The sequence below is a fragment of the Strix aluco genome, chromosome 20, assembly GCF_031877795.1.
Source record: "Strix aluco isolate bStrAlu1 chromosome 20, bStrAlu1.hap1, whole genome shotgun sequence".
NCBI lineage: Eukaryota > Metazoa > Chordata > Aves > Strigiformes > Strigidae > Strix > Strix aluco.
This window is the reverse complement of record NC_133950.1, coordinates 3,680,663-3,695,010: the sequence shown is the minus strand read 5'-3', so window position 1 is coordinate 3,695,010 and position 14,348 is coordinate 3,680,663. Positions and strand designations below refer to the sequence as shown.

The following is a 14,348-nucleotide window of genomic DNA, read 5'->3' as shown; positions in this document are numbered from 1 at the left end:
CAACAAGAGCAGCCAGGCCTTGAACTGGGTCTGTGTGGGCAAGGATTTGTTCACAGCTGACCTGGATGAGACACATTACAGGTAAATTGCAGACAGGATAGTTAACAGTCTCTGCTCCGAAGAAGATCTAAGCTGGAGGATTCATTACAATATCACTTACACATTTTATGGTTCAGCAGTTTTCCAAGGGCCTAATGCAACAGGTTTTGAGGTTTTTTCCTCCCTCCCTTCTAGCAATAAAATACATAAAAACAAGGAGACAGGGCTAGGACAAACAGTTCCTTTAACAAGTTAAGCAGCTGTGAGAAGGTCAATGATACACAACAGTTCCTTCCTCCTACAATCAGAATATTTTAACACCCTCCTCAATGCAGATAGAATAATTATTTCCATTTTACATGTTGTTAAACAGACCCTAGAAGGGAACTGGATGCCCAGTGGAGCCAGAGACAGCATCTCCTGAGTCCCAGTACAGCATAGCCTGTATGACCTCTTGCACAGTATGCATTTTGCTTCAGGTAGGGCTCGAACCATAAATGCTATAAGGCCAGGGGAAAATAAAGTCCTGTCCGTGTGGTGTGCTGGAATGCGGCAGAGAACAGCAGCAAAAGGCCGACAGAACACCAGAAGAAACCAAGAATTGCAACAGCAACTGGTGATCTGGGGTCAAAGTTAGGACCTTTCAAAAGTAGCTGGTGTCTGAGAAGTCTTTGTAACCCTCTGACAACCAGGCCCCTTTCCCACACTTTGCCATCTGATTCTCTTGAAAGTTTGCAGGTTTTCCAGCCCCCACAGCAGCAGACTTTTCCCTACGTTATACTCTGAGGTATGTCATCCTCCTGGGTGACACTTAGAAAGGAGCCTGATTTTTAGATCTCCATCCTTACCCACCAAGAAAAATATATCTATGAAAGTGTGTTGAGGTGGGCTACAACAAAGCACTTTTTTTTTTTTTTTAAAGCTACGGGTTTTTAGTGTTTAAAAGCTGAAGTCAACAAGTTTGCACAGGCCCTTGTGTCTAAGGTAAAGGCAGAGCAGGGTAGGAGCGGCTCCAGCAAACCCTCCCTGACAAGCCTTACGGCAGTGCAGTTCAAATACAGCAGTCACTGTCACAGAGAAGTTTAAAATGTGTAGATTTACTGTCAGAGTGGAAGGGCTGCAACATCCACCAGTACCTCCCTCTGTCACCATCACTGATGGTGTGTGCCTGACAGTGTCCCTGCACTCTGGTCACCAAGGTGCACAACAGAAACTGTGACTCTCACCTGCAGCCTGGGACTCACCTTCACAGGATTGGCAGGGAGGTGACCCATGAAATCGGTTTTGTAAGGGTAGTCCATCATGGCCATCATGGTGAAGGCATTTCTAGCAAACCCAAAAAGCTGGTAAACATCATTCCTGTTAGAGATCTTATTGCACGTGGACATTTTGCTGCTGATTTCATTGTAGGCTGCAGAAGGAAGGAAAATGAAAGACACAAACTTCAGCAGAGGAAAACAATACCGTGCTTCAGCACCTTGCTTCACTCAGGAGTAAGGAGATGCCGTAACACACGGATGAGGTTTCTAGTGGGAAGGAAACATTACGTCTAAATTTACACACATGTGGATGTTCAGGCACAGCCTTCCTGTGCAGCTTCACACCCCGCATGGCCCACAGTCTGCTCCCTGCAGAGCCACCAACACCTCCCTGGGGAGCCCAGAGGAATCAGCACCCACTGAGACAGCAGCAGTCCCAGCTGGCACAGTGAGAAGAGCAGTTTGGTACAAGCCCATCCTTGCCAGTGCCCTGCCTGGCTGCCTCCTCCTCACCCCCACAGGCTCCCTCCCTGGGCCTTGCTGTGTCCCGCAGCGCAGTCTCCTCAGGCAAGTTCTTACGCAGGAGAGCAGGAGCCAGGACATCTGTCTTTGAAGAGATTTCTTCAAGATGCAGTCTTATGCCTTTGCACTTCTGCTGGGGAAAGCTGCTCCCTTAATTTTCATCCTCCACATTCTGGTGTCGCAGTTCCTGTCTGTCCCCGTCGTACTCTACAAGCTGCCCACTGCAGCCCAGCTGTCTTTACTTGGAAACCCAAGGCCTGGCACCTGCCTCTTGAGCCTAAGCCTTAAATAAGACCACCTTATCCACCCTGCTGCAGAAAGCGTGGCACCAGGCAAACCTTGAGGACCTTGGCTATTTAACAGTAACATCTTTCCTGCTGTGACCCAAAGCTAAATGGGGTTTGGGACCCCCTGGCTGCTCTGGGCAATTCCAGGATCAGCCCCTGCAGCCAGGCAGCAACAGCAGCCATTGGAGGCACACAGGCCCTGACGTGCAGCACCACAGACCAACCCAAGCCTTGAGACAGACCAAGAAGCCACCACAGCTGTTCCACCACCATGCAGGGCTCCCAGGAGATGGGAGCCTGGTCTGGCCTACGTGGGAGACACTGCAGAGATCTTCACCAGTCTCTGTCCTTGGCTTCACCTAACTGTCCAACATTGGAGACGAAAGAGACTGTGATGGCTGCTTCAACACCTGGATTGCCTTCCAAAAATTTCTCAGATATGTCCAGTGAGCTGAGCCACGCAGCTGTCATACACCTGAACAGTTCTCAGTGGTGTGGGTGTTGAGGACAAGTATTTGGTGAAACATGAGGATTTACCAGCATAAAATGCAGGTGGTTTGCACCTGCAGGTGTTTTTGCACTTTGATGCAGAAAAGATGGTTTCATTAACACTGAAAGCATAGATGCTTTCATTTTGATGTTGATTACTAATTATAATGCTAACCGAAACTGTTAATTAAATCAAAAATCAATCATACAGGCAGAAAGAGGTGGCCAGGTGGGCATTTGCATTGATTTAGCTGAACCAATTGAAGACCCAGCTGAAGTAAAACTGAATCAACTTTTTCCACACAGCTGGGACTGCCTGCTGGCTGCCCTTGGGGCTATCTTTCCTTACCTCCACTCAAGCACAGATCCTTAATCTGCTGGAAGGCTTTGCGGACAGCTGTAACACAACCTGGGCTGGACTTCTGAAAATCCTGAATGGACAGAAAAGACACAGGATTACGGTCACACAGAGGAGATACGTGTGGAGGCTGCATTGGGAAGAACTGCTAGAAGTACCAGGAGGTGACAGGGGTTACTGACCCACTGGTCAGAACCTCATCTGTGTCTCCAGAAGCAGTGACAGTGGTGCTTCTACCTTGTCCTCCAGACAATCAGCACGTCCCAGCAGAAGCCAACAGTCTGCAGAGCTCAGACCAAGCAGCAACTGTTTCACCAGGTCTCACTGGAATGAGTTGTTACACAAAACACTTTGCATTTAGTGGAACCATTAGACTGAACACGAGGCAGTGAGGAGACACATGTTCCCAGGACATGGGAAGAGAGTGCTAGGCCTGAAAGCTTGGTGGGTTGTTTTTGTTTTTTTCTTTTCTTTTAAACACACAGTAGAGTTCTTCCAACTACACTTTGTCTATGAGAAGGAGCCATGGAGATGTCAGTTATGCATAGAGGGTTTGGGAACCAAGACCTGCTTTTCTTCTTAAGCCTGCCAGTGACCTGCCAGATGACCAAGAATGCCACATCTTTTTTCTTGGGAAAAGCATTACTGATCCTGAAAAAGCACTTTAAGGTATGTTTGAAAAACTGTGGCTGGTTATGCTGGTGCAACAAGTTGTCACTGAAGGTTCTAGCAACCCAAACTGTTTCTCTTCTGTCAGCTTGTAAGACAGTTTGAGATCTGCTGGCAACCAGTGCTTTGTAATAATGAGAATTATTAGGGCTCTTTTAAGGTCCCTTTACCCTGCTAGAGCTATGGTTAAGTAACCACAAATCACTAGCTAAACATTTTTCTTACAAAGACCCAGCCTCAACTAAAAATAGATATGGGATCTTCCTTTTATTCCTAACTCTGCCTTTGTTACGCTTAGATAAATCACTATGGGGTTTTCCACAGTTTACCTGGACATCCCTTAGGAATTCCAGATCTCCTTCTGGATGTGGTTGCTGATCTTCATCTACTATGGGCTCTAACTGGAGTGTGGGGATGCCCTGGCCTGGGACAGAGGAGCCAGTCTGCTCTGGCTGCCGTGAGGGCTGAGCTCCCCACTAGCTGCAGCAGGGCCACCGCTCCTCCTGTGCTCCCCTGCAGACCTGTACAGACGCAGGAACAGTTCAGCTGAGCCCTGGCAGAACCAGAGGCAGGAGGCATTACAAGTATTCCAAGGAAAGCTGCTGCCCCTCCAGGCTGCCAGCTTTCCTCTTTTCAACCACACCTAGTTCAGATGTCTACACTGATCTGAAGTCCAGGCCTGAACAGCCCCTGCAGCAGTAACCTCAGGGGAAGCACCCATATGGCTGTATGGGTGGTGCTCACCAGGGGCTCTCTGCCCGGCCGCAGCCAGCGCAGCTGGCACGTATAACCTACTCTTACACAAATGCATTATGGAAAATCCGCTTTCTGCCCTTTGCTCACTTCCCCTGTGAGCTGGAGGCTTATCAAATGGGCTGGAAAAACTCAGTAAAAGTCAGAGAAAGCTGCTTTGAGACAATGCACTCTGGACTCACAGGAAGAGAGAGCTCCCACAATGATTCATAAAAGGTTTCTGCCTTCATTAGCATTAACAGCTCTCCAGGGGCGTTCTCTCACCAAGAGCAGCAATTGAATTCAGATTTCAGATGCACAAATTGCTTTTATGCAAATGTGTTGAAGGTGGAAGGAATTACTTTGAAAACAACACAAATTGCTTGCTTAGGCTCTCAGCCCAGAGGTCAGCTTATCACTGCAGAGAGAATATATTTTAAAAATAATTGGAAAGTTTCTTCACATGAAAAGGTCAAAGCCCTAATTGCAGGCGTGTGTATTGACTCACAGCATATTCACAGCTCAATCAAGACAGAGATATCAGCTGAACAGAGCTTCTGAGAAGGGAAGAATTCCCACCGCAGGGTCTGTTAGAAGACTGAGTGGTATTACGTTTTTTAAAATGTACAATTTTAGGACAAGATGTCTTTAATTCTCTTATACACTTAGAATTTCAAATGCTGTTGTGTTTATTTTAATATGATTTACACTTACTGGTAATGCTATCTGTCCTGTAAGTCTCTGCATTGAAACAAGAGCAAAGAGACCCCAAGTTTCATACACAGGTAGTTCGTGCAAAGCCATCTGTGTCACCCAGGTCTAGAAATTCATGTCGAAAAAGAGGCAACACAAGATTTCAGTACTACCAGCTAGTACATTTCTTTCCTTATAAACTAAATATAAGTCAGTTCTAAGCAATACCACTTTCCTATGGGGCCTATGTCCCCAACTGTGAAAGCCACATTTAAATTTTGGTTTTAAGTGAACCTGGGATACCTTGCATGTTTTTTGTGAGAAACGCTCAGTTGCCAATTATCCATAGCTCAGACAGGATGCGGTGTGAAGCACTCACTCTTTATTTCGTTCTTGCAAGACCGTGCGCCCCCATCAAGTGGACGCGCCTACCAGCCATCATGCAATGGTTTACATCCCTTTCTCCCAACCGCCAGTTCCCTCCCCTGATTCCTCATTGGCTGAGTACTACAGGGTGTACAGACTTCCCGAACCGCCTACCGATACGCCCCTTCATGTATGTGTTCATACGTCGCATGTTCATGGAAATGAACCTTGGCTTTCTCCAGGGTGGAGAAGTTAATATGCATGAGCTCATCACGCAAGCCTACTAAGATGGAAAAGTTCGAAATTCAGGTTCCCCAAGTCTTTCCGTATCTGCATCCATCTAAAGCCAGTTCCAAGTACTGGGTCATCACAGTTGACAAAAAGACCACTTGCCTTCTAGCCCTAGGCCAGGGATTTCAATGGTTGTGAATTGCTCTTGTTGATTGCTTTGGTGAATCGCTCCTGCCCTTCCCATCAGGCTTATTATGCGAAAACAACATTCTTTCCCTTACAATTCCCCCCTGTACGCCCGGTCTTGCGAGAACGTAATAAAGAGTGCTTCACACCGCATCCTGTCTGAGCTATGGATAATTGGCAACTGAGCGTTTCTCACATTTTTAATTAGTGAAATGAAGATTTTCCAGCTCTTCACTAAAATGCAACCATCTTGGGACTAAGGAGCTGCTGTGAATTATTGATATCAATGCAAAATACAGCATTCTGGGAGAAGATTTGAAGCATAAATTATCCAAAGGGCATTCAGCCAGACACAAAAGAAAACTTTCAGGCTGCAATATGGTCAAGTCACTAGAAATGGGAAAGTGAATCCTTAGTGGTACTAAAGGTGCTGGAACTGAGTTGTGCTGCTCATCAGAGCAACACCTTTGGGCCCTGAGCTGCCACAGCTACAGCAGTGCTCAGCCATCACATCTGCAGCTGCTGCTTTTCCGGGTGGGTTCCCATTTAATTGCATTCCCTGCCCAGCACTGATGCTGTGAAGACAGATGTCTGTTTAAATACATGGAAAAGGAAAAAAAATCCAGCCTTCTTAAAGGAAGAAAATAATGCTCCTGAAAAGAGATGCTACTTACTGCTGTTACATCTCTGAAGAACTGGGTGGGCTCTCCAAGACCAGCCACAGACAACAGAGGAGCACTGGCAGCTAATGCTCCAGCCACGAGGTTTGGGTATTTCATCCTCATGTAAGCGCTCAGCATTCCTCCATAGCTGCCACAGCAGAGACAAAGAGTTACTTCCTTTAACAGACAGTTTATAACAGAGTAACTCAAAAGTTCAGGCCAGCATTCGTAGGCTCACCTAATCCAAGGCAACAAGAACCTGATGGATGTCTAGTAGATGCCATCCTCATGTAAAAAGATCGAGTTATGGTCAATGAGCAGTACACAATGTGTTCTTACTGGCCCATCCCCAAACATTCACACCAACTCCAGTGGGAACAGAGCAGCCCAGTTTGCTTCTGCAGCCAAATGTAAATTCTGCCTCAGTATTTAACTCTGCACCTTCAGGAGTGTGTCCTGAGGGCTTCAGTGCAGAACCAAGTGGGACTCGAGTGAGGCTGTCACTGTTCAGTGTGGAAAGGAGACACATTTTGCATACAGGATTATAAAGACTAGCTAGGCTCTTAGCAAAGGGTGTCCCTGAACACTACAGGATATGCAGCCCTCTCTAGTGCTGGGAAGTGGAGTATTCTCCCTGGGCACCCCAAATAACAGCTGCATAGATGATCAGCAGAGATATAGGGAATGGGAGACATTAATAAATACCACAATAAAACTCAAAGCCACCTTGGTAGCTTCAGTTTGAGGGCCACAATCTGCAGATACATCAAGGGTTGCTAGATAAACCCCAGGTGACAAAAGTTATTCATATGCTGATGTCTGTGGAGTTACTCTGTGGTCACTCTTGGGAGTGGCAAATGACATCCCCAAAACACAGGTAACACCCAGTCTGAGTCTAAGCTTACAGGTATTCAAGTCTCCCTCCCCACCACCCCAAGTGGTTGCAGTAAATACCATTTCACACATCACCCACATGTAATTTCACGTTAAAGTCTGGCAAAGTTATAAGCAACAGAAGAGGGTTTTTTTTTTTTCTCCCATGGGAAATGCTGTGCCACTCCAACACTGCTGGGTTTAGTGCTGTTTGAGGCTGCTCAGACTCAACTCTGATGTACACACACGGAGATGCAGTCTAACATGCAGCCCAGCCAGCAGGTTTTGCTGAATCCCTCTCTCACCTCCCCATCCCAGGACAGCTCCTGGCCCTTTTTACATTAGCTACTGGCTCGATAGTGACAGTACAAATACCCCTGAGATCTACAGTCTAGTCACCACCACAGTGAGCTGAGAGTTTAATGATAACAATCAGGTCAAATGCTTGTAATCTCACTCCAACTAAATTAGAAGCCCTGTACTTGGTGGAAGCCTTTTAAAGGGAAGCATGGGGGGGGGGGGCGCGCATTCAAGAGACAAGGACATCGCATCGACACAGCTGAGCTGCAACCGAGCAGCAGGTTACAGAGCAGAATTATAAAGAAGCCTACAATGAAAATGGCGGGATGTTGTTAAAAAGGCTGTGTTTAATAGAAAAAATGGGTGGCCTCTGGAAAGAATATTTTACCAATTATTAGTTTTTTGTATTTCTAATGTAAAATGTTCTTACTCTGCAGGAGCAATTTCCCATTTTCTGCAGTTCTGGCTGACTAGTACATTGAAGATACCTAGAAACATCCTAGGCAGTGATTCTTCTCCAAAGCAATTGCAAATGGAGACTAATTCTGGATGGGAGAGCTGATTGAGGGGATCTGGTAATGAGCTCTTGGGAGCTGAGGTACAGGCACACCTGCTCTCCATTGGATAGCTTAAAGGTCTGCTGTTGGAACTTGCTTGAGAGCCAAATAGATCTATGGGAACAGCATGACTGTGACAAGATGCAGAAAAGGGAAGAAGCACACACAACCTTTACCTGCCTCCAAACGCAATGACAGGGCAGTCTGCAGCACCATACTGCTGCTTAAGCTCAGTAATTAGCACTGCGTAGTCAGCGAGGGCTTGTTCCACGGTAAGCAGAGCAGTCTTCTTCAGCTGCGTTGACTCAAGTCCAAATGGAAGAGACTTCCCATAGTACCTCTGAAAGGAAAGAGGTGTGCTGCAGAAATGCTGGTGTCAAGAACTCTGTTCTCACCACAGAACTGGGATAAGTGTGCACAAACAGTAAGCGATAACAGAGCACGTGGTGTTCTCTAACTTGTTTGTAACTGAGGAAGTGCCTTGTATCCTGCATCTGATAAACACAGACTTTCAGGACGTATCCTGTAGAGGATGGACAGTCCATGACAAATGACTTCAGTGGGTGCCAAGGGGGCCCTCAGCACACGTCTCTCTCCTGAAATCCCCAACTAGAAAAGGGAACAGGGTAATCTCTTCATGCATAAGTTGTGGAATACTAGATTTAATAGAGTGGTGTGGGAAAGGTTGGCTTGGGACTCTGCAGGCTAGGGAGATTACATATTGCCCAAACAAAATAACTCTCTAGTCCAGCATGGAGTTCAAGGCCTGTGGAAACTACTTACAAAAGCACTGGTCTAATGCAAACACACAATGGCATAGGTTTTACTGAAACTGTAGTCTGTATCCTGGATTGCTGGTAGGCGCAGTAAAAAAAAAATCAGACGCCATAGTTAAATAAAGAAAAGCTGCTACCATGAGGAGAAAGCGTACAGCTGGTATACCTCAGCTTCATGGCAAGGGATGTTATTTTTCCAGACCTGCAGAAAGTTGAATTCGGTAACACCGAACAGAACAAGGCTATAGTATGCATAATGACTAAAATACTCACATGCTCAGCAAAAATCACAAGTGCTTGCTGTTCCTCTGCTAATTCAAATATGAAGTCAGAGTTCTGAGCAAAAGTCCAGATGTCACCTTCATTGCCAGTATAGAAAAAGATGGGTCCAAATCCTTTCTTCCAGAACTTTGCTGAGTGAGACAATTGACAGAAGCAAATAAAAAAACCCCAAAACCACAAAAAACTCAACACATGAGCCTGAAATGACTATACTTTCGGTGAGTTTGGGCAGGAGCTTAGCAAGGAAGAACTCTGTGAACAAGCTGATCCCTGAGAACCTGAGTTGAGGCATAAAGGCATTAGAAAGAGCAGGCTACAGAAATCTCTTATCTGAGCAGGAGTAAATAAGAGCTTCCATGAGATCAGTACATGGCCTGGAACTTCTACTTCTGCCTGAAAATCCCTAAAATCTCAGTTCTGCAAGTCATTTGGAAACACCTGCCCTCAAAAGAGGCATTTCCAATTTATATCCCTTTTTCAGCCCAACTCATCCCAAAATACTTGCACAGATCACTTTTCCCACAAATGAACATTAGGGCATAACCTGCATCTTTCTGCGGCTCCTGCTGTGATGTATAAGGTAGAGACAAGCTGTAAGTGACATATCATAGAATGGTTTGAGTTGGAAGGGACCCTCAGAGATGATCCAGTTCAATCCCCCTTCCACGGACAGGGACTTTTTCCACCAGATCAGGTTGCTCAAAGCCCTGTCCAGCTTGACTTCGAACACTTCCAGGGACAGGGCATCCACAACTTCTCTGGATAACCTCATCCACTATCTCACATCCTCATAATAAAAAATTTCTTCTTTATGTCCAGTCAAATCCACCCTCTTTCAGTTTAAAACCATTGCCCCTTGTCCTGTCACTACAGGTCCTGGTAACAAGCGTCTCCCCACTTACTTATAAACTCCCTTTGTATACTGAAAGGCTGCTAACAATGTCTCCGCGGAGGCTTGTCTTCTCCAGACTGAACACCCCCAACTCTCTCAGCCTTTCTTCACAGCAGAGGTGTTTCAGCCCTCTGACCATTTTCACGGCCTCCTCTGGACCCACGCTGCCAGGTCCCTGCCTTTTTTGCAGAGGGGGCCCCGGAGCTGGACACAAGGCTAAAGGCAGGGTCTCACCAGAGCAGAGTAGAGGCAGGGAATCCCCTCCCTTGACCTGCTGGCCACACTTCTCTTGATGCAGCCCAGGATATGCTGCTGCTGATATGCTGATATACGTTATATATGTAATATACACATATATACCTCATGATATATCTAGATATGCTTCATGATATATCATGATACGCTTCATCCTCTGATCTGTTTATAGCTGAAGGCAAATTGAGACTGGCAGGACAAGCTGACCCATGATGTCAGTACTTGCTTATCTAACAAACAGTTGCTTTAATGCTTGCTGACTTTAACAAACATTTGATTTTAACTTAGTCTTAAAAGGCACAGGAATTAAGAGGGATAATAAATAGCTTTCTTCAACAACAGACCCCCAGTTAAGCGTTGATTTCAACACTCCGGGTGATGTGGCAAAGGGACCCTCCAATAGCAGTTGTCCTACGGGTGCTGCTGCAGCACGTCACATAAGGTCATTTCCATTGACAGAGGCACCTGAATTTAATTCTTGGCATTATCAACACAGACTTGCCAAAGCAGGATTTGGCTTGGAAACGGGTTTGAAACCTTTCATTAGTGAAACTGCTACTCTTCATTGACAAAGAGGCTGATTCTCTTTCTATGTTGCATTTGCTTTGGGTATCAGGTAGGAAATGGAAGTGCTACATACTCTGGCTTTTCTTCTGATATGCTCTGTGGCTCCTGGAGAAAACAACCATTCACAGGAGCCAAAAACAAACCAGATGGGTTGCTTAAAAAAGTATCTATTTTTAGATTGAAATCCTGGGGAGCTGCCAGCTAACCTCAAGACAGTCAGATGCCTGGTTGTGAAATGATAGTCTCCTTCAAGTTCTTGCTGATGATGTGAAAAGTCACATATTGCACAAGAAGCAGTAGAGGGGAATGGAACTACTCACAGGAATTTTGAGTAAGAAACTATTTGTAAACCAGCAGAACGGCAATGTTAATGTTTCGTTTCTCACAAATATTATTTGGCTCTGCCCAGGACACTCAGATAAAACATAACACTTTAAAAAGAAAATAAATAAAAGTTATGCAATGCTTTAAACCAGGTGATCCCAAAATTCTGTTCAAAAAGAGCCACTTAATGAGTGAAAGTTCTGCCTTGGGTGCACTATCAAAATTCACTGGTGTTCCCACATCTTTGGGCTGAAGTGATCCATGAATTCATGCTTGATGAAACATGTGACTGCGTGCAGGTGCCGGTAAAGCTGTGGAGTAACCAGTGATTGCAGAAGGTGAGATGCTGCATGTGACGCCCCAGACGTGAGCAGTCTGTGAGGCAGCAGCAGGCAGGTGCCAGGCTGGGCAGCGCCCTGAGCTGATGCTACTCACAGCTTCACCTTTGTTCTCTCTCTGCAAATCTCTCCCCGATTTCTTCAAGCAGGCAGGACTGAAAAACATCTGACACCGGTTATTGAAATGGCTTTCTTTTTAGTCACATGCCGTTTAGAAAAGCCTCCTCTCTCTTACTGCCTGTTGCACAGAAAATAACTCATTATTTGGCTAGAAAGGAAAACAGGCAGCTTCTTGCTGGAAGCCCTCATTGTTCAGCACGGCTTAAGCTATCGATAGCTGCAGGGTTTTAAATAATGCAAAACACTGATCCAGGGGGAGTCATCGCCACTCATAAGAACAATGGGTACAGAGTGCAACGTTAGGTCACTATTTGTTTTTCCTGCTGCATTCAGAGCACCAAGTTGCACTTGCAAGAGATGCTCTGGCCTGCTGAAAACACACATGCACAAAGCCAGCCCTGGTCCAAGCCTAACGCAGCTGCTGCTTCCAGCCTGCTCTCGCTTCAGAGAGGCCGTTCCCCACACCGGCATCCCACACCCCGTGGCCAGACCAACAAATTGAAGGGAAGGAGAGGAGGATACAGACAAGGCTGGGGGCAATGACTGGCTCATGAAGGGCTGGCACTCAGCTCAAACTGACTCCTGGCTGCCCAGCACAGCTCTCTGAGTACCAGATGGAGAGGCTCTCTGCCTCAGTGCAGGAGCAGTTATAGCGAGAAATACAGCCCTGAGCCATAGCAAGGCACTGCCACGGCCATGCCACGGGAGCAGCCTGGCCGCAGCGCCCCCTCCCGGGACCCACCTGAGACCAGGTACCGCTGCGGGAAGGTCTCGTTGCCACACGTCTCGAAGCTGAAGTGGTCCCGCACCTGCTGGAAATGCCGCTCCTCCAGGTCCGACCCCGCTGCCCGGGCAGCTGGAGGGGGAACCGTCAGCGCCGGGGAAACCGGCACCGGCACCCAGTACGGCGCAGCCCAGCCCAGCCCAGCCCAGCCCCGGTAACTGGGGCCCAAGGGAGCCCGGGGCACCCATCCAGTGCTCCCCAGGCCGGCTGGGGGTTCCTGCTCAAGGAAGCGGATTCGAGGCCCCGTCCAGGGCCCAGGGCAGCCCGCTGGCGGGGGGGGGCGCAGGGCAGCCCGCTGGGGTGGGGGGGGGGCGCAGGGGGGGGCGCAGGGCAGCCCGCTAGGGTGGGGGGGGGGTGGGGGCGCAGGGCAGCCCGCTGGGGGGGTCCCCACCCGTGGGCAGGACAGGGGCGGTTCGGGGCTCCAGCCCGGGACACCCACCGGGAGCGGCGCCGGCCGGCAGCAGCAACGACGAGAAGATGAGCAGCAGCAGCATTTCCACGGCAGCCACCCCCCCCGCCCCGCGCCCGCCGGCCGGTCACATGACCCCAGAGCTCTCGCATCACGTGCGACTTGTCAGCCGCTCACGTGACCAGGCGGGCGCCATGCTTACCGAGGCACCGCCGCGTTGCCTGAGAGGACGTTCTCTCAGGGCCGCCTTCCCTGCCCAGCCCGAGGGTGCTGCTGCAGGGGCTGAGGCAGGCGGGGTTGGGCCGGGCGTCGCCTCCTGGTCCCCGTAGAAGGTGCAGGGAGCCGGGGCGGCGCCCTCAGCCCAGGCCCCTCAGCACAGCCCCCTCAGCGCAGGCCCAGGAATGCTGAGGCAGGGCAGGGTGGCTGTCAGGGCTCTGTGGTGGTGGCTGTCAGGGCTCTGTGTGCCCCTCTGAGGGGACGGGAGGTGCTTCACAGCTCCCCGCTGTGCTGCCGGCCGTTGAGGCAGCAGGTGTGCTGTCTGTGCCGACTGGCCTTCACGACTCTGCCGGGAACCCGGCGTGGGGGTGAGGAGGCTGGAAACCAGCGAGGCTCAGGGCCGGCGCTAGGCCTCCACACTGTCCCCACAGATCTGCGGGGAGCCGCTGGGCAGGGGACGGGGTGTCTCCACCCTGACCTCGCTGCTGGCTTCTGTTCTTCAAACCTCTGTAGCTTTTGCCTCTGGGTGTTGAATTGATGCTGCCCTTCGCAAGAACAAGTGGTGGTACATCAGGTCCCCTCCGTGATGTTTTTGTGTGAGAAGAGAGAGCTGGGGAGGAGTGAAAGCCCAGCCAGCTCACAGGGGCCATGCCAGCTCAGCTTAGTACCCAGTGGAGATGAGGGAAGTGGGAATGTAGCACAGGAGGGAATCAGGGTGAGGACCCATCTCTCTGGTGAGGAGTGGTGGGTGAGAGAGCAGCAGAGGAGAGGAGGTCTGGATGATGCCCCTAAGCCTTGGCAGGAGGATCTAAGTGTGTGACAAGACTGGAGCATGTCCCCATGGTGGTGATACACTGGTGGCCCTGTGGTTGGGCATACTGGGGAGAGAAGGTGCTTACGCTGCTCTGAGAGCAAGTCAGGAACAGCATGAAATAGTTTAATGGGTGATTTCTCTAGGTTTTCAGTTCCAGAGGGAGGCCACAGCAGACACCCCAAATGGCATGTGGCCTTGAAGGAAAAGATGAATGGAGAAAGTTGCACTGCAAACTGGGCAGGGCTGAACCTGCTAGTATGGCTGAAGTAAACTCAGCAGTACCTATGATCTAGCTTGATCTTGTTATGCTAAGTGCTGTATAAACATACAAAAAAAGGCCTGGTTTTA

General features: G+C 48.7%; 1 protein-coding gene across 2 annotated transcripts in view; it reads right to left on the bottom strand.

The window, feature by feature from the left end:
• Positions 1–13,082, bottom strand: part of DPP7 (dipeptidyl peptidase 7) — a 36,239-nt gene extending 23,157 nt beyond the window's left edge. For both annotated transcript variants that reach the window (XM_074846565.1, XM_074846564.1), the window contains exons 1-8: positions 13,001–13,082; positions 12,520–12,633; positions 9,273–9,412; positions 8,400–8,563; positions 6,506–6,641; positions 2,946–3,027; positions 1,284–1,450; positions 1–61 (exon numbers count right to left, since the gene is read on the bottom strand). In XM_074846565.1, the coding sequence (XP_074702666.1) occupies positions 1–61; positions 1,284–1,450; positions 2,946–3,027; positions 6,506–6,641; positions 8,400–8,563; positions 9,273–9,412; positions 12,520–12,633; positions 13,001–13,055 (919 nt within the window). In that variant the 5' untranslated portion in view covers positions 13,056–13,082. The remainder of the gene's footprint in view (positions 62–1,283; positions 1,451–2,945; positions 3,028–6,505; positions 6,642–8,399; positions 8,564–9,272; positions 9,413–12,519; positions 12,634–13,000) is intronic.
• Positions 13,083–14,348: the final 1,266 nt, after the last annotated feature.